We start from the raw sequence: 26,810 nt of genomic DNA on the forward strand, positions 1-26,810 counted from the left end.
AGGGAAGGTGCTTCCCTCACTCGCTGCCCCAGGCCCCAGCCCTGGGGGGTGCAGGGGAATCTGAAACGCCGCTCCTTGCCCCCTCTCGATGCACTGGATGCGTCGGCTCCTGCGGGTGCTGCCAGCTCCCTGCAGCCGGGCTCTGCCTCCTCTGCCGACCGGCTCACAGAGGTGCGCTGCTTTCCAGGGACTCCTGCGCCCTTCTGGGGCCAGCGCCCCTCAGGCCTTGCAGGAGACGCCGCTTCCTCTGGTAAGGACGGAGTTGGTGCTTCAGGCTTGAGGAGCTGATGCGTTGCGTTGTCCCCTTGGGTTGGGGGATGGCGGAAGGGCCAGGCTGTGCTGTAGGAGCCGGCTCGGGTGGTAGCTACTGGGCTCCAGGGATGCAAAACCTGCCATTCCCCCAGGCACAGGGATGGTGGTAACCCCGGTGCCAGCTCAGGGTGCGGCTGCAGAGACCTGAGCAACATTTGTGCTTCCAGGTTCGTCCAGCCCTGCCTCTTCCAGCCGGTCAAGATCCAGGGACAGAGCCTGCAAGCGGCACGAGGCACGGATCCATCATTTCTGCAATCAGTAATGGCCAGTGCTGCTGGCCTCACCCGCAGGGGCTCCGGTCCAGAGCAGCCCCGAGGCGGGACCGGAGTGGTGGGGCAAGGCCTCGTTTCTGCTGCCGGCAAGAAGCCGTGCTGGGTGGCAGCGCCTGGGGTGGGACAGGGGGAACTCTTCCAGCTGGAAGAGTCCCCCAGCCGAGGCTGATGAACCTCTGGGCGTCTGTGCAGCGTTTCCATCCTGGCTTTATTTTGCCGCGTGTCCTAAGGTGCAAACTTCTGATGCAGCCCTGGCAGTCTCTGCCCTCCCTTCTCATCCCCTCTCTGCTGGTGCCCCCTCCCCCTGTCAGGGTGCTCTGGAGCCACTGGGGGAGTCCAGAGCGGATGGGGTCCTCCCCATCACCAAATCCAAATTGTTTCTCACTTGTGGCTCATCCCCACCCGTTTGGGATTTACCCGCTCCCAGGAGCTGCGGTGCTCTCTGCCCTGGTGCTGTTCAGTGGGAGTGGGGCAGAGGCTGCTGGAGCCAGGGGTCACCCAAGAATGGCCCATAGGGTCTCCACCACCCCCAGGAGGGCTTCGCTGCCAGGTCTTTTACTCCCTGAGCTTTGTGACTGTGGGTGTTGGGTGCAGTCTGAAAGGGGGAAACATTTACAGCTATTGAAATGTTCTCTAATGAAATAACAATTTATTTTCATATTTAAGCTGTTAGAGCATCTTCTGCCTTCTAAAATGTTCACGGATGTGACTAAACCTGTTCTGTCTGTTTTTTTCTGATGTTTATTTAAGAGTTTATTGTTCTGAAGTTGGTCTAGTTTTGCTGTTTTACAGTTGTTCTGTTGTTGTTTCTTGCTGTTTATTGTTGTTCTGTTGGAGTTTGTTGTTGTTATACTGTTGGTTTATTATTCTTGTTATAAAATTTTGTTCTACCGCAGTAGTTGTACTGTTGTTTTTAATGTCCCTCATTTAAAATAAACAGACTTTGTACCCAACTCACTTTAAGGCTTCAAGGTGTGTTTTTTTTGCAGATAGAAGGACCTCACCTACCCAGCGGTGTATTTCTGTTTGAAAGACATGACTGGAACCTCCTTCGTGGGCATCAATAACTGCCACAGCACGTTCTGCTTGCTAGTTTGTTGTGAAATTGTAAATGTATTCTGCATGGACAGTCATCAAAACCATCAGAAAGGTCTTTATTTCTTAGTCAGGGCATAAGATTTACCATTTGTGCATAATGCAGTCATCCCAAACTCATGCCAATAAAAAACCACAACCAAACCAGAACAAGAAACCTTTACAATAATCTGCATCTTCTGCTATGGAGATTATCATACAAGCAGAACTTGACATCTCTTACAGTTTGTGAAACTTAAATGTGTACATGAGTCTCTTACACCATATGGGAGTCACTGGGACTACAAGGCTCTTAACTTTTGGCAGAGTGGGACTTACAGAAGCTTGGCGCACACGTTTCTATAACTACTTCTAGAGATCAGAAGGGCATCTGCAGAGCCTTCATGAGAAACGCTCTCACACGGGTCCACATGGGCTTTGCCTACATTAGGGCTGTGAGATCAGACCCGTCATAGAAACCATGTGATATCCTGAGAAAACATGCATTTACTACTTCGAGTTAATGGAACAATCTCTAACACGGTTTAAGTTAAATGGGTTCCTAATCCACACACTGAAATAGTGACCATTTCACCGTCCATCTCATTACTGCGTGCTAAAGGTCAAGTGAACCAGTTGATCTTTTATTTATGAAAATCATATGAATTGCAACAGGTATCCTAGGAAAAATCTGTTCAAATATACAGATAGTATTGTTCAATCAGCCATTAAAGCAGTCAGAACCAAAAAGTAATGTTTGTGTTTTTTTTTTTTTTTTAAGTAAAACTAACAAACTGAACTACTTGCAGGAATTTTTCTGCATTACAAAAGCTATGATGCATTAGGTGAGGTGAAATTCAGCTTTACTGGGAAACACAGACAGTCGCTGTTAAGTCCCTGTTGATTTTAATCCTTGTCCTCTCCCCAGCATTGCTGCATCAAATTTAGTCCTTATAATATATTCCAAATTAAACCTAGCCATTCCAAATCTACAGTCATTCTTTCATTTAAGTCAATTCACAGATCTGCTGAAAAAGTAGACATTTCTATCTAAAAATATAAAAAGGGTTTGTATAGAAGGTACTTCTCTTATACAGTTATATTACACAGCTCCATTACACAGCTCCAGACATTCCCAGCAGGCTCTTCTCAGAACTGGATCTTCTGATTAGATAAGACAAATTACAAAAGTCAGTTAGTTTAATGCAGCTCTGGATCTTATTACAGATATAAGTAGCTGGCATTGTCTTTGGAGTTCTTTAGGCCTGGATTCAGGAAGCATGCAGAAGCTGAATATGGCTCTCAACAAATGTGAGATTAAATATGTGCTTGAGTGGTCTCTGTAAGTATTTAGATCAAATACTTGCTTTAGTTTAAGATCAGTGGATGGCCTAAAGCATCCAAATATCTAAACCACTGCAGCACCAAACTGTGCAGCCATTGCACAGACATAATTTCCATGACTTTTAATGGCCAAGTGAGATGGGATTTTATACCTCCACTGGCTGAAGTGCTTCCCACCACAGATCACAAGCTTTTCTTTAGTGTATTCTCTCCCGCCCTGTTCAATTTTGTGATGAATATTTCCAAAGCAGAATTCACCTCTTCACCATTGCTTTACATCCAGTTCTCAGTGGTGCAGCTGTTTCAGCCTCTGCAAGTTTCTACCAAATCATGTCTGGGTTTGTCTCTTCAGCCACTTATCCCATCTCCTGCATGGACAAAGGGCCATGGCCAAGAGTGTCCTAGTCTTCAAAACTTGCATGGTTCCAGGAGTTGAACCTGCAGGCTCCAGCTCCCCTACCCACAGCCTCATGTGAAGGGCAAACCACATTATTTTTGCTGGCCTGAGCAGCTGAGAGTGATAAAGACCCAGAGCCTGGTTTTGTGGGTGGGCTGTCTGTGCCCTCAGAACTGTTACAGTTCCCAGACCTCCAAGACAAATACCATGTCCTTTTCTTACTAAACTGGAGGGTTTACAGCTCAAGTGTACTAAAGAAATGCTGCCAACTTGGTACCAATCACATCAAATTAGTGAAGTATCAAACACTACACAATGAGGAAAATACATGGTTTGGAATATTATCTAAAAACTGAAACAGGAGAAAGCACGACAGAGCTAAAAACTGGCATTTTCTCTGAATGAAGCAGACTCACAACCATGTGGGTCAGCCTTTTACATCTGGTGACACGCCAGCATCGCTAGTACTGCTTTCCACCTCCGTCAAAATGTCAGTTTTAGGAATATGTGGAGTTTAAAATAGTGTAACAAAAAATTTTGGACATTTCTGCATTGTAAATTAAACTAAGCTTTTCATAAAAGTTAATGGAAAAGAAAAAAAAACCTTTTAAAGAAGCTGGTTTGTCACCACAGCTAATAGCCTTACCAAGTGTCCCAAGCTTAGACAACACTGCAATTAGAGTGCAGTTTTTCTCTTTCCTGCTCAGTTACGGTTTGGAAATACATTGGAAATACCAACAATAATGCTGCTCTTTCACATAACTGTGTCAGAGCTCTTCATAAACACTAATTCCCTAAGCCTTCATTTATTCTGCCTCTGAGCAATGTAATTACCATCACCCATTTTTCCTTATAGGCCACATTTTGCTAGGGCTGCCTGCCTCCCAAATCTGAGCAGTGTGTTTTACATGGCATTTGGGTAAGGTACTGAAAACATCCTCCATTTTATAGCTGAGAACTGAGACAAATGACATAATTTATAAGAATTGGTACCTTTTGGCATTCAGTCCTGTATCTCAGACCTCTTCTGATACCCCAAATGACAAAAAACATCCTACCTTAAAAGGTATTGACTTCAAGATAGACTAAATTCTCTTACCCAGCCCTGATGAGGTCTACCACGTTGGGTCTGGCTCTTGCTTTATTTGAGGATTTTCTTCTGTTTCTGTAATTTCTGTTGAAAAAAGCAGTAATGAATAAAGAAAAAAGGAAACTTCCCAACCAATTCCATTGTTACTGTTGTACTTAAGTAAAAAAAAACATGAAAAGTATGAAAAGCATTGATTTATCCTTTTAAACTATTGAGGATAAATGAAAATGTATTCACAACAGTCTGATTCTGCAGAAATTACGACATTCATTTCAATGTAAAGCAGCCTGGGACCTTAAAGAACTCTAGTTTTTAAAGAGCTAAAATTAAAACCAGTGTTAGAAGTGTATGAAACTGGAAAAGTACTTGATAAAAGGACTGCAAGGAAAAAAGTCATATCACTGGTTTGGTCTGCATCCTGCTCTTCAGTCCTTCTCCCTCCTGTCTGTCAGTCCCCACCATCATTCCTTCCTTCTTTCCTTCCAACAACTCATTGTATATGTGATGCTGGGTGAAGCTTTTCAAACACTCACAGGTGAGTCTGTAGCCCATTACTTCAAATACATCAGGCAAGAGCACCATTTCATGTTATTTAAGACGCTGTCTTCCAGAGCTAGCTCACAACATCGGCTCCTACTTGAGCTCAAGTCATGCCTTTTGGGTTATTACATTAACATTCCCAGCACTAACTCCTGTTCTTACAGCACTATTTCCCAGATTTCTTTTTCATCTGTAGGACTCCTTCTCAACTAGACACAGATTTTGCATTACTGTATTTCAATCTGTCCAAAGCAGTTTTTTGACGTTAGCTACTTTTTCTTCTTCACTGCATGCTATCACATATTGCATTATGGTATGTTTAAAAAAACCAAAGAGGGAAGGAAACTTTATCTTGTTGGCTAAAGCATTCATCATCTTTTGGTATTTTTTTTTCATTTCCACAAGGCTTCATTACAAAAATCTTTGCTTTTTCTTGTTCACAGGATGCTTGGAGGTAAATCAAAGAAATCTTGTGCTGGTACAGCAGTGTCTATACAACCTGGGGCCTGATTTTGTTCTTTTTATAAACAGAGAGTATGATGTTGGAAGGAAATTGGTTTTCAACTGAAGCTGTTTGGAAGGTTTGGGGCTAGGGTAATTCATCACTACAAAGCCAAGCCATTCCACCACATGATCATTTTATACCTTCCAGCCTAGTTCTGAAGTGATTTTGAGTTCTTTAGCAAGTGGATGCTTTTTCTCAAGCTCGTTCCTCTAGTTACTGGGTCTGAATCCAGTTTTGGATGAGAAACTCAAAACCTGCTTATCTGTTTCTCCAAAACCGTCACTTTGATGGTCCATAGCTAGATTTCCTCCACATGAAGGTATTCTGGGTATTCCCTTCATCTAACAATTTCAGTGATCCCACACAGTTTTGGCATTATAAAGACTTCTGATGTTCCAACTGTGAGGTTAAAATCTGCAGCTCAGCTCTTTAGTGACTCCAACTTTTTGCCTCGATTGCTGCAGTAAAATTGGTCCACACTCTGAGAAAGATGTACTCACAACACTCGGAGTGAACCTGGAGCTGAGTGTGCAACAGTAATTCTGGTTGTGCTTGGATTTTTTCAGAGGTTAAGCTCCAGAAGAAAAACAACAGTCCCCCTCCCCAACGCAGTATATTCAGGCCAACATGACATTCAAAGTTCCTGATGATGGTAATCATTCACTTACACAAATTGTGGAAACTACTGTGCTGAATAACTAGATGCAATGCTCAGGATATGAACAATCCATCAAAGCTTATATATAGTCATGACGCACCAGAAGAGAACAACAATTCTTAAAACTCCTCTATAAAATTATGCAAATAGTAACTTCTGCTGCAGTAGTTTTCACAGGATGCAGCAGGATATTAAATCAGATGAAAAAATGTCCTAGGAACCAATAAAAGTCCTGTTTCTGTTGACCTGGCTCCTTTAAAGAAAAATACACACCTTTGTTCAAGATCACCTGACATATTTGTCAATAACTGAAGACAAACACTTACCTCTTACAGACACTTCCATTTGGCTTGGGTCAGCTGGCTCTTAAATGAAAAACAAAAAATACAGTCAAATGAATACAAATATAGTTTAAACAACATGAATCAAATATCTTAGAAATTAGGTTTTCCCTGAAGGTGCCTCATTTCTTTCTGTTATGATCTGACTTAAATATCTTTGAGATAAATGTGTTTTAATTTCATAATGATTTTTCCATTATCTGTGTTGATGGGTTATAGATGAGCAGGTGATGGGAAAGCCATTTAACCTTTTTATCACTGTGGGTGTGTTAAGGACAGATAGACTACAGCAAGTCCACTGACCATAAGCAGCTGTTTTCATCCCTTCCATTACCTCCAAATGTAAAGAAGGGAGCTAGCAATTTCCTTTATAATTCTTTTCACCATACAAGTGTCCCTTAGTCTTAAAATGCTTATTGAATGCTTGCTTTCAGGTTCCCATTTTCTTTGAGTAACACTTTATTCACTCAATTGCAAAAGCCTTTCCTGCACTACAGCAATTTGCAATAGATATTTTTGAAAGGTCTGTGAACATTTAGAAACTATACAGGGTCAACAGGAAGTTGCTCAATCACATTTACTCTAGCTATTCACAGCACAAAGCTGAGTTCTCCATCCACACTAGGATAATGATGCATGTGCAGTCGAGACACAGCCTAACAGGGGTCACAGAACTGCACAGTGAGCACAAGTTCCATCACGACCCAGTCTGAGGTTCTTATGTTCTTATGTTACACGAGCAAACCTCACTTGGGTGAACAACTATCTAGTGCAGACACATAAATACACTTTGAGTTAAGCAGACCTTCAATAAATGGATACTGAATTGGCTTTATAAATTGCCCATACTCATCCTTTTCAGCTCACTCATCATCTGCAAAATTAAATTAAGGAACACGCCAATGATACAGCCTGAAGGAAGCAACGGCTTTTTCTATTAAGTTATTAATATTTAATAGCTATAAAAGTCACCATTGCACACCATCTGTCAAAATGAAATGTCTCATCACAAGCAGCGCATAGCCAGGACATGACTACTAATATCATCTGCCAATAAGATCCAGAACTCTATAGCCTACCCCTCCTGCCAGGACATGCATCACACTCTGCATCACCTGGTAGTACTGGTGCTGCTGGTGGTGCTGGTGGTGCTGCTGGTGGTGCTTCTGCTTCAGCTTTTTCCATCAGCTCTAAGATTAGACATAACCACTGTTTAACTTCACAATGAAAATGGGCCACATGTAGCACAAGGACAGTCTTACTTCTTGAATATGCAAATCCTGAAACTTGTCGCATGAACAGGTTGCTAACACTTGTGATTGAGCTGCAGGTCAATAGTTTTTGTTACACAAAAGCCATTCCCTATCTTGCCTGCAAGCACCAAAAATTTCTTTGAAGTTCCCACATGTTCTTCTTCAGAAGATAAAAGCATCATACCTATAAGCAGTAGGCTCAGAGCCTTTCAATCATTCACCTTGGCGTCTATCAATATCAGTTCATTTTGATCATCATTCATGAACATGGATAATGCACAAACCCGTGTGTTCAATGACCAATCTGCTTCCCCAGTGATGGTAGGTGATCAGTTATTTATGTTGCTCTTACTCAGAGTATTAGCTACTTCAGTCCCAAAACAAGCTGACAGTTATGCTGAACAGTTTAACAGATTCTTTCCAGTTCAGTTTTCTGGAAATGCTATTACACAATAATCTGCCTGGAAGGTTCCCTCTTCCCCCCCTAAGAAGGCGTGCCTAGGATGGGCGAGCAGGCTGGTGTGAGTTACTAGCTCCTGAGAACACGTCATACTTGCAGTTCATAGACCTCAGCACGTTAACTGGAATATACTGGTGGCTGAATGCAAATGACTGAATGCTGGGTCACTAAGGCTCAGGCTGGGTAAGGCCAAATTAATGACAGTAGGTTATTTAGCCTTTGAATTTCAAAGCTGACGTTGGCTCAGACAGAACATGACACAAGAACATGACACTAATAACAGTGTTTTGCAGCTTGGCTTTTTTTCCTTAAAAAAGATCTAGAAAGCCTGGTCACAATTATTTTAGGCAACTGAAAATACCAAAACCTTTTTATATTTGAAGCCCCCAAACAATTTCATTAACAGGGCCAAATTTGCCACTCTGCCCCTCTAAACTGCTGCAGTTTCAGCACAATGCAGAGTTTTTCACTGGAACATGGTTGTGCAGCTATTGGAAAGTTCTTGCCTATTAACTGCTACTGTGATGGATCCGAACCTAAAATGTAGGCAAGTCCCCTGTAAGTCTGTTGCTCAGTCAGGGTCCTAAAGCTCTTTGGGACTCTGCAGCTGAAAAATACACAAATCAGTGTCTTGCATTTTCATCTGCATACGGAACATTATGCTGTTCTGTAAATTTAGCACACTGCTCTCAAGTTAATTGCACATGCAGGTTTAGTCAGGAAAGCTTAATGAGACAGACGCAGACAAGAGCTATACACGGAACTTAACCACCAAGCCAAGACGTAGAAAACAAATCTGGGTAAGTTACAAAAATACATTTGCCATCAGCATCTCAAATACTTACGATTGTTAATCACAAGTCCTGGAAATGGTCTGTAAAAAAGGAAAAATAATGAAAAAAATATTACTGATTCTAAAATACACTGCATGGGGTCTCCCTGCCAAAGCACCCTCGCCTTCGGTAACAGATCATGCTAAAAACGAACAGGAAGTCAAACAAACCAGAGGGAACTATCTCAGCAACTCTTGGGCATTGTGGCTTGTTCACCAGCATGTAACTCAATTAAACAAAAGGTATCGAGCAAGAGTCCTTTCAATTGAAATGCTTCATGATCAAGGGTTGAGAATTCAGACCCCTTCGTAAAATACACTGAAGAAATGTCAATCTCTTTACACAGAAACTGAAACTTTTGGACTCCTGTGAAGCAGTCTGTGATTTGAGAAGTTACATAAACTGATGTTTCATTTCAATTCCTGAACTCCTTCTTAGCATGCTTCCAAAGTTTCATCTATTCTGCTTCATGCATACAAATATACTTCATATATATACGCGTGCATACGTGTCTATGGAAATATACAAAGACAAAATTAATTTATCATGTAATTGGGTAATACTGTATTTTTAAATATTGTAGATAAACCCATTTGGTAGGGAAAAAAGCCCTTATCAAAGGGCTTATTTTAACTCAGGATTCTTATCTGAAATATTTAAAAAATAATAATGGTAATACTACTACAAACATACTATTTACTGTTAAGAGCCAACAAGCTCTGGACTTGTCTCAAAACTTGATCTGATAAATCGGAGAGCAAGGCCCACAGCACTTTAGGACTCCTATCAGATATATAATATGAATAGATTTCAACTCAAAAGACAGTTTGCTGTACTAGGCAGTATTAATAACATGCCCTTTGTCATACTAAATTGGAAGTATCCTTCAAAGAGTTACCAGCTTCATTCACGCAATGAACACCTGGGCTTTGTTTGACTTGATACAACTTCTATTCTTTCAAATCTCAATTTATTCAAGCTAGACTGAATAGATCTACTTAACTGAATTGGGCAGTTCTTGCAACATGTGAACAATCTCATCGATAGCAACTACATACCGAACGACAGTAAATTTGATAAACTCTGCGGATTCCAAAATCTTCCTCATGGAGCTGATTTCCAGGTAACTGGGAGCTCTAAATGCCACACCAGGAGGCAGCCCATTCACCACCACACAGCCAGGGTTGGTGGTGATTTTTCTGTATGGGACTTTCACAGGAAAATTCATACCAATGGCTTCACCTACATGAGAAAATCATGTTTATTTTCAAGTCCACGTATTTATAATTACATTGAAGGAAAAATCCTCAGACAATTAAGGACCTGAATGCAAACCCAAGCCTTCTATTAGATCAGAAACTGAGAGGTCACATGACAGTGAATCACCCGAATTACACTCATGAACATTACCATGAGAGTGTTAGCTAGAACCCAACTCTGAAAGCTCACCTTAGAAAGAACACAGATTCTTCTTTTACTAAAAAAAGGTATAGAACAGGATATGCAAAGCAATAGCTACATGAAGGAAAACAAAGCGTTTCCTGCCACAAAAAGCAACTTAACCGTATTAGCAAAGGAATTTCAGATGAAGAAATCCAGGTCACTATTCCTCTACAACGCAAATATGAAAACTATACACAGCAAAAAGATTACGTTGCATATTTAAAATTATTCCAGTCCCAAGTATTAAGAGGTCAGGATGATGAAGCACTAAGATGACTCATGGATTGCCAGCAAAATAATATTTCATCCATGTTTACACAGAAACAAGCAGGAAAAGGAGGGGAGGAACAGAACGAAATCCATACTCTTAAGATTGCTTGTTTAAACCACCAAACAACCTACTTCACTTATAAAAGGTTCTTTTTGAAGTCAAAGGAAAACATTCATATACAGTTCTCAAATTTGTTTATTTTAATGATCAGCTATTTCATCCACTGTGATGATTCAGTAACTTCAACATGAGAAACATTCATTGCATTTACACCTACGTAAAAATGGGGAGTAAGAAGCAATTACCAAACTTCCGGCTAAAAAGATCACCGACTTGCTCTCTCAATTGTCTGGCCCTTTCCACTTTTGACAGTCGCTCATTTTCATCATCTGGAAGAAATTGTTAGAATAGCACCAGAATTAAGCAGATTTTATTTTTCCCCTGAAGCTTGTGTACCATTGTGTGTTTACTCAAAGCAGATTTACCCAAATGCTTCAAAAACAGGCACCGACTTCTTCCCTAGCTTTAGCAGCAACACAGAATTGTAGAAATACACAAAAATAGGTGGCTGATAATAAATCACAGAATCCCAGACTGGTTTGGGTTGGAAAGGACCTTAAAATTCATTCAGTTCCAAACTCCACTGCCACGGGCAGGGATACCTTCCATTACACCAGGTTGCTCCAAGCCGCATCCAACCTGGCCTTAAACACTGCCACGGATAAACGTAGGTTTGCTGTCTAGAGATAATTTTGTAAACTTAATCTATACCTACAAATTACATTTTATTTTCTTAGAATACATATAATGGTGGGGAAAGGTAAAGCAAAGCGACTATTCAGTAGATGCTCACAACATGCAACGTTTCTCACCGTTGAAAGTGAAATATGTCTGAGAAAGCAGCAATCAGTGTTAAGACAAAGCAGTTGAGTCTGGATGGTTACTCAGTTCAGTCTGAGTAGCTCTCCTGAAGTTGCCAGAAAACTGCAAGTCCATATTTACTTTATGCCATTAAAAAAAAAAAGGGAAAAATGTGGATACTTCTTAACTAGGGGCTGGACCAAGAATATTCTAGAGATGTCATAGTAAAAACAGAATGCTAAGTTGGGCTCATTGTTTACTGTATTTGTATTTCAGCGAATCAGCTTGACTGTAGGAAAACTCCATCAGACTAAACAAGTGTTATGAAGAATATATGCACAAAGTATGATGTGAGATCAGTCAGTATACAAACCTGGTATAGTTACTTGAATGATGTTAAGATCTTCAACACCTGCAGCTGTGCTCACTGCTGTGTTCGCCACTGTGTTTGTTGGGGTGCTTGCTGTATCGGGTTTATTTGATGAATTATTTTTACCTAAAAGTAAGGGAGTTAATGTAAAAAAACATTTGTAGAGAGCCCAAAATCTTGAATGTCAGATGTAAAAAAATATTGCAAAATGACAAATGTTTCCCAAGTTTTCAAAGTGGACCCAGTTCCATTTTCAAAATGGGAGCAGCTTCCCATGAGACATACTTATTGAAGGTACAAACACTACTCTGTCTTTCCAACCCAGAAGGAGGAAGAGCTAGATTAAAGAAAATGTTCATCTTTACCTATCTGGTTTTCTAAAAAGACTGTTAAGGAAAAGTATGTGGAGCATGTATTTTGGTATTCTTATTAACAGAAAAATCACAGCACTTGCAGTTAATTCAGTAACACCTACTGACCCATGTGTTCCTTGTGTGCATTCAGAAGAGAAATCCCTTACAGTTATGTTTGTGAGCCCCACTGTCCAATGGCACAAGCTAGCATAGCTCAAGTAACTCAGCAGAGTTTTGACAACCCATAAGAACAGATAAAAACATGATTGAAAACTTTTAACCCATGACCTGCCTGACACAATTCCTGCCTGACACAATTTCCGACTCGCTATCCGCATGCCTATCTGTGGAGCACTTGTCATTTAGATGACCTACATAGTAGAAACAAATAATTTCTCTCTAGACCTGAATTACTTCTGTGGATCACACATTATTTGTTACATTTTCAAAAAATGGAGTAAAGAATATATTAGAAGCATGATCATTGTGAGCAACTTCAAAAAATGTAATACTCTCTTGCTAAAGCTGCATTTAAACTGTAACTGGTGCTTCGCTCATCTTAAAACCAAACCAAACAAAATAAACCAACCCACAATGCAGAATGAATCTTTCAGGAATTAGTTAACACCATGCAGCTCTCCTGATTCGTAGTGAATCCTTGAAAAAGACAGTTATCTAGAACATTAAGCAGTTGCAGAACTCACTTTGGGGGCTTCTAGCAGAAATTTCCTTAACAGCTGCCTCAAGCATCTCAGGCCTGCAAACAGATTGAACATTTCATGTAGAAGAATACAATTACATTTATCAGCATTAAGGAAAATGCAACTTTCTAATAGCAATTTATTAAAGACAGGAACTAAGGGATATCCTCTCACCCAAACAGCCAAGAATACAATGGCTGAGAGGCTCCACAACTTCTCTTGCCACTGGCACATCTAAACCTATTATAGACAATAAAAGTAAATTCTTACAACCCCCAATATATGAATCTCCACCTCACAGCTCATAAAAACTGCCAGCAAGTTTTACTAGTAATCCCTAACTGCTCCACACAGCAGGAACTAAACCAGTGATTTGACAAATGAAATGGAAGAGCAAGGAATCTAGCCTTGCTCTTCCTTCCCAAAACAGGTTGTGAGTGACTTTCAGAACAAAGAACTTACTGTATCTTACTCCACCTCTACAAGAGCTTTCTGACCATTTCCTCATTTACTGAGGATATCGCAGTGTGTATTTTATGGAGTAATTTAGCAACTCAGCAACCCAATTTCATTTTTTGGTCTACATTTCAATTCTCATAGGAGGGATTACTGAAGACATACGGGAGTCTTACTTTTTAATAATGAATTTTATCTTAGATTTGTTTCTCAGGATCTTCTCTAGTCTTGGAATTCCAAAAGTAGAAGGTCGGCGGAATGGCACCCCCTCGGGTAGTCCTTCCACACAGAAAACCTCCGGGGACGATTCAAACAACGCAAATGGCACCTGCACCGGTTCAGTCAGCCCCAAAGCTTCACCTGAAATACAACAGAGCAATAAGTGACCAGTGAGATAACTGATGTGTATATAAAAAGGAAAACCTCAGGTAGAAACAGTATGTAATAGTTGGCACATACATGACAGATTACGTGAAACCATCACACGTTGCCTTTGTTGGTGACAGCTATGAGTAGGCAGGAATAAAATTAACAGTCTTAAACATAACTCATTCTGTTGCAGTAAATCTGATCAGAATTTGCAGTTGAAAATGAATTATTTGCACCCAGCTCATGCCACTGGCTTGGTCTGTGTACAAGACTATGCCATCTGTACTCCACTTTAAGGGCAATGCATTCTGTCCCTATCTCTTCTAGAGAGCAGTACAAAGGCCGTTTGAGATTAGTGCTCTTGAGCTAAAAAACCCAAATCAGAAGAATAATGAGAAATCCATGCTTTCAAAAGTGATTAGCTTTCAAACAGCATGCATGAGAAGCAGCACTGGGATAACCAGAGCATGTCTCTCCAGATACCATCCATAACATTTCAAGTCAAGCTGAGGCTGAAGTCATACAAAGCCCCGACTCATAAGCAGAATGAAGAAAGCTTAAAAAGATGTTCCAGCATGTGGATTCACAATGCCTCTGGATCATTAAAGAAGCAGTAATCCAATTACTACAATTTCTCAAATTCCAAACCCAAATAAAGTAAGTAGTGGAAATGTGAGGCAGAATTGCAAGCAAACTACATGAGAATGAACTTAGGTAAGAAATTACCTACAGTATGCAAGGACTGCAGGACCTTTGGAATAAACATGTGAACTTCTCTCTCATACATCTAACTGCCTGTTCATAAGAAAGACATCTCAGTAAAAAGGAATCAATAAACTTACCACATTTTTCATTAAAAAGATTTTCGACTTTCTGCTTTAAGTCAGTAATTTTGGCATTCCACGCCTCTGCCAGGAAGAAATTAGAAGAATTAAATCAACACACACACAACGCATCAGTCCTTGACGAGCATTTTAACAAATGTTTAATACATTTTTATGCTTGATAACCTATTTACTATGACAGTAAAATGTGCAAAGTGGCTTTCATTCTGCAAACAGCACTGAAACATTCTGTTGTGGTCTAAACCTATATCCATATCAATCCTCATTTTCCTGAAGGTTTGAAATATACTGCTACTAGATAAAGGAAATATGATAAAAAATTGAAATTAATCCAAAGGTGATCCAAATTTACAGTATCAGGCACCATAAAATCTATTAATCTGAACCAGCACCCAAAATAGTGGCAGAAAGTTCTTCACATGCTCAGAGGCACAGCCCAGAAACATGCCTCTCTCTAGAGAACCACAAACTCTAGCATAGTTTCATCCTCAGTGGGTAAGATTAAGTGTCCATCTAGCTAGACATGTTGTTTCTGACAGAAATCAGCAGCATTTCCTAAACCAGTTTACTTGTGGCTGCAAAAGTGGTCTGTAGCGGTCTACAAAATGAGAAACTCAGCTGAAAGTTTAAACAGTTGTAGACTTCTTGTTTTTTAAAAGCCTATTTCTAACAATAACAAGCAAGGCTAAGAAAACTACATAACTCTGAATACGAATACTGCCCATGCCAAAAGGAGGAGTCGCACCAAATCGGTGTCTTACATTAATTTTAAACTCCTACTCAGCAGGAATAAAGAATTCCTTTGATTCGTGTTTTATGATCATAGGACTAAAATAAGCATGCACACATATAAAATAAATCAAATACAACAAACTTCTATATAAATAGAACAACACAACTATATGACTTCTAGTCCTGTCTGGCTTTTCCTATACTGATTTTCCAGAACTGGAGAGGCCTATAATGGTGATTGTGCAAAATCAGCTTATTAAAGTTCATGCACAACATCAGATCTCAGCTGGGTTTCTGTGCTCTGGTGGTGCTGTGCACCAGAAAAGTCCTTCAAGGATCTGCAGCACTGAAACAACAGAGCAGAAGCAGAAAGGGACTGATTATGAACCTACATTAATAAGAGCTAGTGGACTAGCACTGCATTTGTACAGCATTCTCCATAGAGCATCCAGGATTTTTCTGATGCAGATTATTCTACATGACAAAGACCTGAATTTACATGAAAACAAGAACTTCAGTCATTCACTAAGTGTACAACAAAACATGAATTCAAAATCTCTCTTATAGGCAATCACCAGAAATTTCAGTACCAACATTAATAGAATGCACGTGTGCTAATTCCCACAATATTTACCAAAAGAAAACTCTTTCCTTCGTGGCTTGTAAGTCATATTGGACCCATTGGTCTGAGAATTGGTGCCAGCATCTGTTGTTTGTGGTTTATTAGGACCTGTAAAAGGGTGTTACAGATATTCATGCAGAGAGCACAAGCAAGCCATCATATGAAAAGAACAACACATCAAACTTGGTTACTAGAGAAAACTGAATCAAGAGTAGAACAAACAACCCATCAAAAAGTTCTTATAGGATTGTATTTAAGCATCTGACACTACTGATCATGTCTGTCATTTCTCTGCTTAGGACTCAATCAGTCCCACATCTCTGCTTGGAATGAAAGGCCCAAGCAAGCTGTCTAACTCCAACATTTTACGTAACTATCATCTACCCAATTATTCAAAAATGAAAAATAAAACTGTGTTTGCCACATGAGGTTCATATGAGGTGTTAATTATGGGCTTTGAAAACTGAGAACAACAGAAAACATTAGAAGAACAGAAGAACATTAGAAGAATATTTAATGATACTTCTTCCATACCTTCATTAACAGTAACTTCAATCTCTGGAACAGTTGAGTTACCCGCAGGACTCTGTGATCCTTTTGAACAATTTGGACTCATTGCTGGAAATCAACATAATATAAGGTGTAATGTACAAACCCTCTAGAATGGAAATCCTGCACCAGTAATGAAAAAGCAGGTGGATTCTGCAAGCTCCAGCAGACTGAAGAATCACTTGTACCTGTACTAAGTACAGTCTGCATTGTAAATCCTGAACAACACAGAGGCACTCACATCCTTAAAAACGGAGCTTAGTACACTCAAAAAAGGCAGGTACCACACCTCAACTTTCACTGACTAACTCAGAAGACTTCGTTGTGAAGGACAGCTTTGGAACTTTTTATTAACAAAACTGTTAACTTCTGAATCTTTTATGACAGCTTAAAAGAGTTTCTTTTTTATTCTTCTCTTACGAAACGTCACTGTTATTTCCTTCAGTTCACAGCTGTAAATTACTTATGGTTTAGGCCATTAATAGCAAAATGAAAGTTGTTGAAATCAGGTAAATTCCATTTTCTGTACTGGAATAATCCCAGCTAAAAGTAGATTATATTTGTTTTGCATAACTTTCTCTGATAACAGCAGGTTTAGAGGCTACTATGCTAGGTCATTTTAAATAATGCCTTTTGTTTGCAACACCCCCATTTTTGAAAGACCCCTCAATCTGCTAAGGAAGAGGAAAATAAGTACTTGTGAATTGATGGCAGCAAATAATACTTAATTGTTTACCTTCAGTGTTTATTTTACTAGCCAGTCCTGGAGGCAAATAGGAGGTGACAAGCTCAGGCCTAAAAGTTGAACAGGACATGATCTAATCAATTACACACGCACAAAAAACCATACAGCCAAATGCTACACATTTCTTGGAATTCAGCTGAGCTCCAATTTACGTAACATCAGCTCTCTAAAATGGAATTCTGCTAGAAGCATGGGTGACTCTCCATCTATTACAAACCACAAAAGGTTTTATCACTTTAAGCTACATTTTATACCCTGGAATGTTCTTCTGGACTTATTTAAAGGAGAAAAAAAGGGAAAAAAGCCTCCAGAAACAAGACCATTTACTCGCCAGATCCTTCCGGCATGAATTGTGCAATTTATACATCTATATAAATTTATTAAGGACAGTATATCCTTTCATGAGATAAATTACATGCAAAAAGTTCTGTTTCACAGAAACAGAATTTAGGTAACATTTAAAGCCTAAAGCAAATCAAATAACTTCAAAATCAGGAGTAAAAATAACTGAATTACAAACGTACTTTTTAACAACAAATTTGATTTTGCCACTCCCACGGACAATTCTTTGAAGGCGTGGAATTCCAAACCACGTGGGACTCCGGAAGGGGATTCCTTCTGGCAAGCCTTCAACGTACAAGTACTCAGAGTTTGATTCAAATACAGGATAGGGAACTTTCACTGCCTCTGAAAGCCCCAGAGCTTGGCCTGTAAATAGAGATTTGATGAGAGTTCACACATTCAAATAGGTGGTATTTTATTTCAAGTGATTTTAAGAAGCTTGGCTTACAGAAGCTCTGCTACTCAGATAATAAAAAACAAACCCAAGAGAAATATTTAATCAGATTTTCTATTATTTTCTGTAGAATATCTGCAAATGGGGACTTAGTTCATCTTATTACAGGTAACACCTTAGCCTGCAGTGCCTAATATTTTCTTCTGAGAACTTTCTTAGGCCTAGGATGTTGTTATAAAGTCATTTATGTCAGGTACAGGGAAGAGTCAGTAAAAAATAGGCAAGAGGAGTCAAGATTTCCGTATCTGTCCTGGTACATTTCTGATGTTTAAATAAGTAAAATTTAAAACTCTTTTTACAGAAGAATTTTAAAATGCAGCAGAATTATGAAACAGTTCATTTAACATTTAACCTACCAAACTTCGTATTAAATATCTCTTCTACTTGCGCTCTTAGTTTTGCGATCCTGATGTTCCAATCTTCTTTCACTGAAAACCAGATATATGTCAGAATATTACCAAGTTCTGATAAAGACATACATTCAAACACATTTCTTTTAACACAGTAACTTGTAAAACTATCAACACAATCACAGTCAACAAGGCCACACAATGAAGAATGATTATTAATGACAGCTTAAATGATACACGTAATTCCTTCTACATAATGGAAAAATCTGTTTAAATGTAGTTACGTATTTCAGTCACTGGCCCAAGCAGCAGAACTTGATCTTCAGAACCTTCAAACACAGGAAGAAATTATTCTAGTGGCTTTTACAGACTGGAATTAATTCATCATTGTGCATAATAACACTCTTTAGAATAAAAGATGAGGATTTAAGGAGCGCTTTGCTAAACATTTTGATTAGCATTAAAAAAAATAAAATCATCTTCACTCCTGTTTTCTATTGCAAATAAAAGCCACTTACAGGAGCACTAGCCAGAGAAGAAAGCAAAGAACACTAGCAGCGATAAAAAGCACTTCTTCTCTACAAACAGCATCAGAGTTCATTACTTTTTTCATCATAACCCACAAATAACAATTACCTGCTCCTGAGGTAGAACCAGAGTTGTGGAAAGCACGCATGAAGGAAGCTATACACGATTTTTTTTTGTTTCCAAATCATATTTAGGACTAACAAATTACCTGACCTAGTTTATTTCTAGCTTCTAGGATTTTTCAAGGCAAGATGCATTAATAGTTTTTGCAATCTGTCCTACTCATGTGATAGATTTCACAGCTGCTTAACACCCGCACATGTGTTTATACTGTTCACATGTTGTGGTCTTACCAACAAAGGAATCAGAGTGACTGATGTACCTTAAGAAATTAAAATGTTGTTCACACACTATCTATTGAGGGCACAGGATTATGACTTTGCAACAGAGTAATACCTCGATTTAAAAAAGGTCTAATATTCTTTAGCAACATGAAGTTTGCATCTTCAATAAGATCCTCAGCCGCTGCCTGGGAAAAATGGTTTTCACTGGGCTCTATCCCAAGAGAACGTTTGCTGTGTTTGCCTGGACCCTGGTAAGCTCTGTGGGCCCTGGTAATACCAGGCTCACTGAGAAGTTAGTGAAAAATACAGTGAAATAAGGGTAAAAAAAGAAACATCATTCTGAACACACAAACAGTCTGAGTTTTAAGAATCATGATCCTTGCGCATCAGTTCTTTCAGAAAGAGGATTCTATTAGCTGCTTTTTTTACTGCTACCATTGACACATGCTGCTACTGATTCACTGTCAAATCTGGTGACAATCAGGATTTTGGCAACAAAACCAACCAACAAACCCCACAAAAAAACCACCCTAAACCAACCCCAATGCTGCCGTCTCCTTCTGCTCTACATCTGTGGCAAAAAGCCATCCATGCTCATAATGATCAATTTATTCTTTTCAGACCTCACAAAGAGCATGTCAGCACACTCACCACACTTCTTGAAAACTGTTACATTGATCCAAATGTGTTTCCCCACCAAACCCTTCCATTCCCACCTGGAGACAGCACCTGTCTTACCTGGGGTGTTTGACTTGGTTTGGATAACTTCAGTTGAAAAGACACTTAGAAGCTCTGGCCTGCAACCAGAAAACAAATAATCTGCCCATTCTTGACATTAACTAAATACCATTACCTACCCTGAAAAGAACGGAAAAGTTTGTTTTTTTCTATTATGCATTTCGCACTTGTGAACACTACAAAGATATTTTGGAAGACTTGCCCAAATTGCATATAGCCACTTTATAATGCAGAATATTTAATCTGCCTATTTGCCAACTAGAAACTGAATGCTTCGTGACTTAATGAAGTCAACTGCTTGATGACACGAAGGAAGCTTTGCTGGGCCTCTTTGCTAAAATAAAAATCCAAACAACCAAAACAACACAACCCCAACCACAAACATGTTCATGCATTAAACCAAACACGTACCTCTTGATCACAAACTTTATTCTGTTGCCCGCTTGAATGATTTTTTCTAGGCGAGGGATTCCATACCAGGAAGGACTCCTAAAGGGGATGTTATCTGGCAGCCCTTGGACATAGAGGTCATTAGGATGGGCCTCAAATTTCTGGTATGGAACAGCTTTAGGCTCAGTGCTCCCCAAGGCCTCGGCTGTTGAGAACAAAATACATCAATAACCGGACAGTTCAGCCATCAACCTTTACTAAAAGCTAGCTAAGCTACTGATTCTTCAGGCTGTTGTAATCATTATCTCAGAACCACGGACAATGTAGGATATCTAAACACAAGAGAGTCCAAATCTCAGCACATCAAACCCATAAGAATCTACCCTATTGTATCATGTTGCTATCGGGCAGGCCCAATGCTAACTGAAGATTACCAGGTTCCTCACTGGGGCATAAAGCAATGCTTTTATCTGAAGGTTTTAATCTATTATAGAGCATGACACAACATTTTATTCAAGCTCTTCTGAAGCTGACTATTTTTTTTATATTGGAGAGAACATGAAAATTCACCCAGAAGTGTTCTAATACTAATGGATATAAATAAGTAAATGGTTGTTTTGTTCCCCATCAAAGGAAAAACTAACCAAACAGGATGGAATTGAGAGCAATGAGAAGAGCTGTAAATACAAGACATACTTTTTTAAATGATGAATTTACCTGGTTGCATAAGCAGTAAAGAAATACATTGTTCTTCACTCAAGTGCCAGGATTGTAAATATTTGAAAACACTGATCAAAGGTCTCTTTCATGTAGATGGTCAAAGGAAATTAGGAAAGCAACCTTCAAGAAATACAAAGCCAGAAAAGAAAACAGTAATACTGAACTCACCAAACTTTTTACAGAAGAGTTGATCTACCGTCTTTCTCAGTTTGGTCATTTTGGCAAGCCACTCCTCTTTCACTGTATTTGAGAGTGACACAGAATAAAAAGAACATTCCCTATCATTTTGGTTGTACTTTCAGTCGTTCAGCTTATAGCATGCACAACCATCCTGCATTTCCCAATAACACAGAAAATACTATGTGGAAGTAGTATGGATTCAACCTGGAACTAGGAAAACGTAGCTTATACTTCTCCAGCCACTCCTGAACCAAAGCATTACTGCTTGACTGGCTTTTCTTGGAGCCTGTATCAGCCTTCTCAGGGCATCAGAGCTGAGGCCATTTTATAAAATCTTCCTGACAAGCCTACTTCCCACAGGAATGCAAATGCAAATCATCTTCCTTCTGCCAACCAAAATACAGCTTCTGTACTCATCCCACTCCTCTCCTCACGACACAAGCTAGCAGGGGCTATGGACAGAGCAGGACACTGGACCTGGAGCCACAAGTTGCTGAGAACAGGGGATGGTGCTCCATAGCTCTCTCCTGAGATGGTAGCAGACACAAGGAGCAGCAGAGCTACTGGGAAAGAGGGAATCCAAACAGGGAGAAAAGAAAACTGAGGGAAAGGAGGCTCAGACAGCTCCTGTCTTCTTATCCCTATGATAGGATCAACAGCTTTCACAGATGTCCTCTCAGAAATAATGCAGGGGGCACACGTGAATATACTATCATCACAAGCTAGTGAAGCAAGCAACATAGAGTGACTCTTCATAACAGTGTGCCATTAAAATGAGTTACCCCCCTTAGCTACAGGGGTTTTATGGGATACATAGTGTACCTGCTTTGTCTTCAGTATAACCTTATTAAATACAACAAAAACAGAGAAAAAGGCCAATTTTAAAACCTACGTAAGAGTACAGTTAGGTTTATGACTCAGTCATCAGCCTACCTACTATTTTTGTAGTCAAATTTGGTGCTCGAAGGAACAGCAAGTTATTAAGACACTAGGTTAACTTAGACTGCAGGAAAAGTTTAATTCCTACACACATGTTAAAGTGACACCCTCATGACATAATTCATATCTGTAATGTTCACTTTAAGTACAGTCTTTGATACACTTTTTACAACAGAAGACTATCAGTATATAACAGAATATAATGGTGCTGCAGTAGTGCAGATACTACCATTTATATGCTTGCATCCTTATCTGAACCAAGAATTTCTCTGGTGCTAGTAAAAATTCACAGTTCAACCAGGCTGAGGTTGCCACTTAGCATTTTGGGGTTGGGAGCAATTTGTCTGCTACCATTGGTTCAGGCACAGAAGCTTTCAAAACTTAGTTTAATTGGACAATTAAAAACCACCCTGAAGCCCAAGAGACAGTAGATACAACTGAAGAAAAAAAACAAGTCCAGAAAAGTAATTTCCGAACTATTGCCCATACAAAGACACCATTATTTTAAAACTTGTGTTTTTTCTTTCTATATTGAACTTTTTTCTCTCAGCTTGAAGGGAAATGAGCTCATGGCTGCCACTGTAGAGCATGCATCTGCTGCAAAACTGGTTAGAATGCATTTTCTTTGCAATGCTGTGTGAAAACGGAATAATAAAAAGTCCCATGATCCAAGCAAGTCAGATTCTACAATAATAAATATTACTGTAGCCACTATGTTCATTACTGCATTTCAGTTAAATCTAATTTTGGTAAGTACCTTATAAAGCAATTATTCCATCATACAGTTTTCTAGCCAGTAAACTCTATCAACTTTGCTTTTTCTCTATATCTCAGAGTAACACTTAGCTCACTGTTTTTTCTTCTGGCCAGCTGAATCAAATCATTTGATAACAGTGTTAGCAGCACTGGCTTGTACAGTCAGAGGAATATTGCTTTCACCTGGTAGCTAAAGGAGATGTAAAACAAGAGGAACTATTTGCAATGTGTTATTAGTAAAAATAAATGGTAGAAACTACTATAATGGTGACCACTATAGACACCACTATGAAGATACGTAACAGGCAATCATACTGTACTTGCACAACTCACACGTATTTCCTGCAACACGTCTGTGCAATGATACATCTTGTGTTGAATTCAAAAGCTCATGCCTAAAAGATGAAAGATACATGCTTCAGCAGTGACATACACTTTGATAAACCAGTAGTTACAGCCTCAGGTTACCACTGAAGGATCAGAAAACTAAAACAAAACAGGGGACATCAAGACCCCCAACATTAAATTCCAGTTAACACCAAAGTGTTCTAGAGCTGGTTGAAACCCTACTGACAAAAACATTTTTCATGCCCATTACCATATACACTCGAGTCATAACATTTCATGTTAACATGTAGATGACATTAAAACTATCTCTTAAGCCTGAGATGCACTTCGTTAGAAACAAAGATCCAATCAAAAATTTAACCTTAAAAAATGAAAATCTCAAAGCAGACATTTCTGTTAATATACACATCTAAGTTTGAGAAGCTAGCATCTGTGCTAAAGGCAGCAGGCAGAGACATAAACTTGACCACTGCAATCAGCACATTGCTATTCACTTGAAAAACACTTGGCTACAGCACTGAACAACAGTAAAATGTCAGCTGTTAGTCACAGAAGCTCTATTTAAGCTGTAAATGAAGCTTCTGTGGTGTGAAACATCACATCTGTCTGAAGTGAAGCACAAAACTGTCAAAGGTAAATAACCACCCATGACCAAAGCTGTGGATCAGTCTGCCACAGTCATTTCCACAGTACTGGGTCTCTGAGCTGCAGAGCACTTTGAGATCCAGCACTCAGCATCTACAGGTGTTGGCAGCTCTCCCTGCATATCCTGAATTCAGGCTCCATCCAGGCTCCCTTCCAATCCCACCTGCATTTGCAGAAAGTAATGTCAGGGTTCTTTTAGAAAAGACACCAAGGGAAGAAAGGAGGAAAAGCAGAAGAAAGGTGTCCAAAGCATCTCATGGCCTCACTATCAAGGCAGACAATACCCTGCCAGGCTTGCTATGGCAGGCTGTGGAGCCCTCAAGCAGTTTCTACATACATCTAAGGTCCCCTCCCTTCATGTACACTATCTAATCTACCTCCAGACACATAAGGATATGGATCCAAGTAAATCACAGGCCAATAGCTATTTTGTCCTCAAGCCAGCCCTGGGACGTCCTATATGCAGATACAGCCACAGACACCTTGATACAGCATTCCAGCAAGAAAAAAATAAAGGCACAAGCTAAAATTTAGGCCAGGATCCTCGGATAGCATAGAACATCCCCAAGTCAATGGCTTTCAACAAGTATCAATGATTAAAATAGTACAAAGAGATCTGTCCAAGAAGTCTGTACTATTGAAGAGACCTGTCTAGATCTCAGCCACCACTGAAGTTTGGAAGTTCGGGAAAACAAAATGAAGCAGAGTGGATTCAGCAGAAAACAGTGAGTAATACAGGGACACAAATACAAAATTCCTTACTTTTTAATCACAAACCGGATCCGCTCCTTTGCTAGAAGTATCCTCTCAAGACGGGGAATGCCGTAGGTGGATGGCCGCCTGAAGGGAATTCCTTCTGGCAGCCCTTCCACGTATAAGTCTTCCACATGTGCCTGGAAGAGTGGGTATGGGACAGACACAGGACCTTTTGCTTTTATAGCTTGTGCTTCAAGATAAAAGGAGAATAAAATCGTTAGATTGGCTTGTGGTTCTGCTCAAATTATCTGTTTGGTATCACTCTGAAAAACATTAAAACCACCAACAGGCAACAACCGCCTCAACACATTCAAACATGCAAGCATTCACTGAAGGGGGCTGGTTTTGTTTTATAGCAAAATTACTCTAATTCACAGTAAACAAACTGCAGACCTGCCTACATATGCAGATTGGCTTTTCCCTTTACCCTGTAAACATTTAATAACAGAGACTGCACCTGCTACAGCAAAGTTTAAGAGTATTTTGGTTTTGTTTAACAGCACGTTTTGACAGATGAAGTTATCTGGACTTAATTATAAACCAAGCATGTTTCAGTTCATTAGTTCTGATTATGACTATTCATTACTACTACTGGGTTACAAGAGTCATTAATGCCTTGGAGGAGGGGCACACATGCCTTCTTTTGAGTGAATTCCTAAAGCTTTGGTATATTTTACAAAGCCAAAGAATCACTAATGAAATAAACAGTACACTTCTAAAGCACGGTCTTACTAGTGAAATCTTTGAAGTAAATGAAAACAAGTAAGATTTGCCCACAGCTGAAAAATAATTTCAGTGTATTTCTTCAGGTTATAAGGACTGCATTCATATCAACACACCTATAAAGCTGGCAAACAGAGGCATCATGGCTTGCAAATACCAAGAGGACTGTTTTCTTTATGCTCACAGGGGTATGTTAATTCCGCAGGCCATACAACAAGAACTCTCTATTACCATCTGACTGGTCTGCAAAGTTTGGTACATTCTGGTTTGCTCCAGCAATTAGATGCAAGAAACTATTTGAAGAAAGAACAGCAAAGCTAAGGCCGATTTTAGAGTACAGTGATGTTGCGTCATTTCTGAAAGCAAAACTACCCACAGGGCACCTTTTCAAGCAGTTTAAGGAAATGTGAAAGCAGTCAGTGGTTCTGACAGTGGTATATACAAAATGCTAGTATTAACTCACAAATTCTTAAAAGCAGTAAGACGCTTTGGGTTTTAAAGGCATTTGAGTAACATGCTCTTTCAACCACTTGGAAGCAGAACAGTTCCTAGGCATGTTTATCACAAAACAGGGAAGCTTTGAAAATACTGCATGCATCTAAGTCTTATATTCTGATAACACTCTAAGAGGTCTGTGAAGACTCTAAGAACTGTGTTTCAACTAGACTGAGTTTCAGCTGCCAAATATAAGATGGCCAAAACTGGAGAGAGAATCCATACACACAGAGATGGACATGAACCTGAAGATGACTCTTTGCAAATAGACTGAAGAAACTCTGTTCAAACTAGTGTCAAAGGAGCTGCAGAACAATCACTGAAGGAGCTGTTGTGTATCAGTGTATCGCACCAGTTCTTCATTAAATTACATTTTTTTTGCAGTCATATTCCTCTTCCAAGAAATGGGGGAAAAAAGCTACTTTCAGCCCTGGAGGCTTCTGTGTCAAGTGGTGAGAAGCATAACAAGTTCAGCAGACAAGCCTCAGATGGAAATGATAGCTGGTGAACCACAGCCACAGGAAAAAAGATCAAGGACATCTAAATCACTACACAACATCAAGTAAAAACAGCTTCAGAGTAACAAAAATCCTGTCTGTTTAAATAAGCGACTACGTTTCTACAAGTGAAAAATCAGACTATTTCTATTAAATCAGCAGATGTTTTAGCAAATACTCTTCAGATAGCCTAAAAACATGATCAGCAT

General features: G+C 39.6%; 1 protein-coding gene across 3 annotated transcripts in view; it reads right to left on the reverse strand.

The window, feature by feature from the left end:
- Window positions 1–1,719: 1,719 nt before the first annotated feature.
- Window positions 1,720–26,810, reverse strand: part of GTF2I (general transcription factor IIi) — an 81,073-nt gene continuing 55,982 nt past the window's right edge. For 2 of the 3 annotated variants that reach the window (XM_062632104.1, XM_062632112.1), the window contains 2 exons: window positions 24,893–25,076; window positions 22,237–23,532 (listed from right to left, as the gene is read on the reverse strand). In XM_062632104.1, the coding sequence (XP_062488088.1) occupies window positions 23,424–23,532; window positions 24,893–25,076 (293 nt within the window). In that variant the 3' untranslated portion in view covers window positions 22,237–23,423. Of the gene's footprint in view, window positions 2,999–4,498; window positions 4,574–6,518; window positions 6,558–7,648; window positions 7,724–9,091; window positions 9,121–10,137; window positions 10,322–11,098; window positions 11,183–12,027; window positions 12,151–13,081; window positions 13,135–13,710; window positions 13,895–14,745; window positions 14,812–16,114; window positions 16,211–16,636; window positions 16,721–17,387; window positions 17,447–17,920; window positions 18,105–18,548; window positions 18,621–20,152; window positions 20,212–20,563; window positions 20,748–21,430; window positions 21,503–22,236; window positions 23,533–24,892; window positions 25,077–26,810 lie in introns of those variants that run through there. The other variant, XM_062632120.1, reaches the window with a different exon arrangement.

The sequence above is a fragment of the Pezoporus occidentalis genome, unplaced genomic scaffold (assembly GCF_034315485.1).
Source record: "Pezoporus occidentalis ecotype Australia unplaced genomic scaffold, CSIRO_AGI_Poc_V1 ctg110, whole genome shotgun sequence".
NCBI lineage: Eukaryota > Metazoa > Chordata > Aves > Psittaciformes > Psittacidae > Pezoporus > Pezoporus occidentalis.